Source organism: Gigantopelta aegis, chromosome 7 (genome assembly GCF_016097555.1).
Source record: "Gigantopelta aegis isolate Gae_Host chromosome 7, Gae_host_genome, whole genome shotgun sequence".
Classification (NCBI taxonomy): Eukaryota; Metazoa; Mollusca; class Gastropoda; order Neomphalida; family Peltospiridae; genus Gigantopelta; species Gigantopelta aegis.
In genome coordinates, this window is record NC_054705.1 from 43,686,052 (window position 1) to 43,688,551 (window position 2,500).

General features: G+C 36.4%; 1 protein-coding gene across 1 annotated transcript in view; it reads right to left on the minus strand.

Moving 5' to 3' along the window:
• Positions 1-1,927, minus strand: part of LOC121377369 — a 4,307-nt gene extending 2,380 nt beyond the window's left edge. Inside the window, exons 1-2 of the mRNA XM_041505344.1 lie at positions 1,381-1,927; positions 123-339 (exon numbers count right to left, since the gene is read on the minus strand). Coding sequence (XP_041361278.1) covers positions 123-339; positions 1,381-1,656 — 493 coding nt within the window. The 5' untranslated portion in view covers positions 1,657-1,927. The remainder of the gene's footprint in view (positions 1-122; positions 340-1,380) is intronic.
• Positions 1,928-2,500: the final 573 nt, after the last annotated feature.

Genomic DNA, 2,500 nt, shown 5'->3' on the forward strand with positions numbered 1-2,500 from the left:
GTCCTAAAACATTTCGATGTGAGATAAATGATGTTTGACGGCCAATCGTGTAGCATTCTCTATTTACCTAATTGCTAAACCTTTAGTCTCTTAGTATAAATGATAGATAGATAAACACAGACCGTTGACACACTGCTTACAGCAGTGTCCCCGAATCTGCTTGGCGTCTACACAGCGTAATGAACAGTGCCTCCTCCAACATTTCTCCGGGCCCGGCCCTCCTTCACAGAGACATTCTTCACAAGAATCGGGTGTCTTCGGATATATTTCACCGAAGTTGTAGACCACGCCGTAACTCAAACATCCGACCCTTTCGCAACAGCATTTGTCGGCAGACCACTGTCAAATAGACATTTACGATTGAAAATAGAAATATATTTGACAGAGAAGAAATGTATGTCATATTACAGTATTCTTAGATAGTCTGTTGTAACCAAGTATAGAGTGGTGCATATTGTGGTCAAATTGAATAGAAGAAATATTATTACCCATACGGTTAAAAATATCTTGGTACAACATACTAAACTTGCTACCATTTTGTATCATGCTTATGTCCTTCGTAAAATAATTTGCATTGGCACTCGCTAAAGCACCCCTGCGCGTGCTGTAACCTCACCGTGGTGCAGGGGTGTAACATTCTCTTTGAGAATGGCCAATACAGCAAACAATTGAAGTTTTGAATAAAATTCAGTATCTATCTGTGCTATTTGTGTTTTTGCACAGTTTTTTACACTGTGTTTTTGTTTAAATCTTGAATTTTTATATTGATGTTGATCATCGCTTTATTTGTTTGCCATTGCCATACTTTGACACCCAATAGCCGATGTATTTTTCGTGCTAGGGTGTCGTTAAACATTCATTCATTCATTCATTCGCTAAAGCACGTATCAACTGAAAAGTATTTCACTCAGGACATAAACATGATACGAAATAGAAGCTCGTTTAATATCCTACAATTATGTAACACTATATCGAAATTCATTAAGTACATTAGTATCACGTGTAACACGCTTGTTGACAGTCATTCACTAATGATAGTTTACTGTACCCGTCTCGGTGGTGTGGCGGTTAAGCCCGGTAGGTAGTGGGTTCGCTTCCCGGAAACTACTCCAACCCATAGTTATTTGTTTTACATTGAAAATATAGAAAAGAGTAGTTATTTTGGTAGTCACGTAAACTTTTAATGAATAATTATTTAGTTTCAGAATTCAATTAAAATGTGGATTCATGAAAAATAAATAACTCGACCCTATGGGGCTAGTGAACGAATCACACTTCCTCGTACATTCTCCAACACATCATGAAAATAATAATAATAATAATAATAATAATAATAATAAAAATAATGATACTTAAATTTATTATTTTTTAAATACCAACCTGTATACAATGATCGTCATGTGTCGGGTGGTACGGGGTCGGACAAATTGGCCCCACGCAGATTCTGCCTGCATCCGAGTCACATCGACATGCGCGGCACCCTTCAGTCCACGTGCTGCCAGGAAGAACCAACATGTCGTAGCCAACCTCGCACTTCCTTACAGGAACTCGGAAGGTCTGCGAGACGGAATTCGACTTGAACGTAATACATCCAACCCCGCGAAACATCACCAGAAAACACGAACATGCCAAGAACGAAAGCGAATAAAACTCCATATCAAAAACTAATTATCCTAATTTTATTTTATAAAGTAAAGATAATATTATATTCCTTAAAAAATGCTTAGAGTTTGCGTTATGGTAGAAGATTATAGTGCATACAAAGTTAATATTTGTTTGGCGGAAGAGTTACGGAACCATCTATGCCTTATAAGATTTTGAAATTTGTTTTTATGTGCTCTATGGCTGTGATGTATACATACATTCGTTAATAAACAATTTGTGTTTCATAACACAGACGTTTAGGATAGGTGATATGACAATCTAGTGTGGGTGTAACGCCATATGGTTTTTGTTTTATGACAAAGAATCTCTTTTACATAAAACCGGCAAAACAAAACGCCACACCCTTTCAAAAACTACAAAACCATTTTTTATTTCGACTGACGTAGTGGCTAAAATTATCACATGGCTGGGACTCTATGCGATGCCTCCATGTCAAAGACTATACGTTATTATACGACTACGTTATATATTTTTGTGCTGCCTGTGTTGTAAAAATGTCATTTCCTTCTCGTTGTGACGGGACGTTAATTGCCCATCAGTCACAGTTTACTACGTCTGGTGTCAAGACGGGTCTCTCAGAGTTTACGAAAACCTCATGTTTACGATAAAATATAATGAATACAAAATACAATTATACTGAAAAACAAATCCGTTTATACTTGCTGGTGTTTAGCTTTGTAATGCGTTTGATTGTTTACTTGACGTATATTAAATTTAAGTCAAATAAAAAAATAAATTGGTGCGTGTTTGTTTGTTTCTGTGTGTTTGCTTGTTTTTTGTTGTTATTTTTTATTGGTTCTTTTTTCGCTTGCTTTTTTTTATTTGGGTTTTCCTT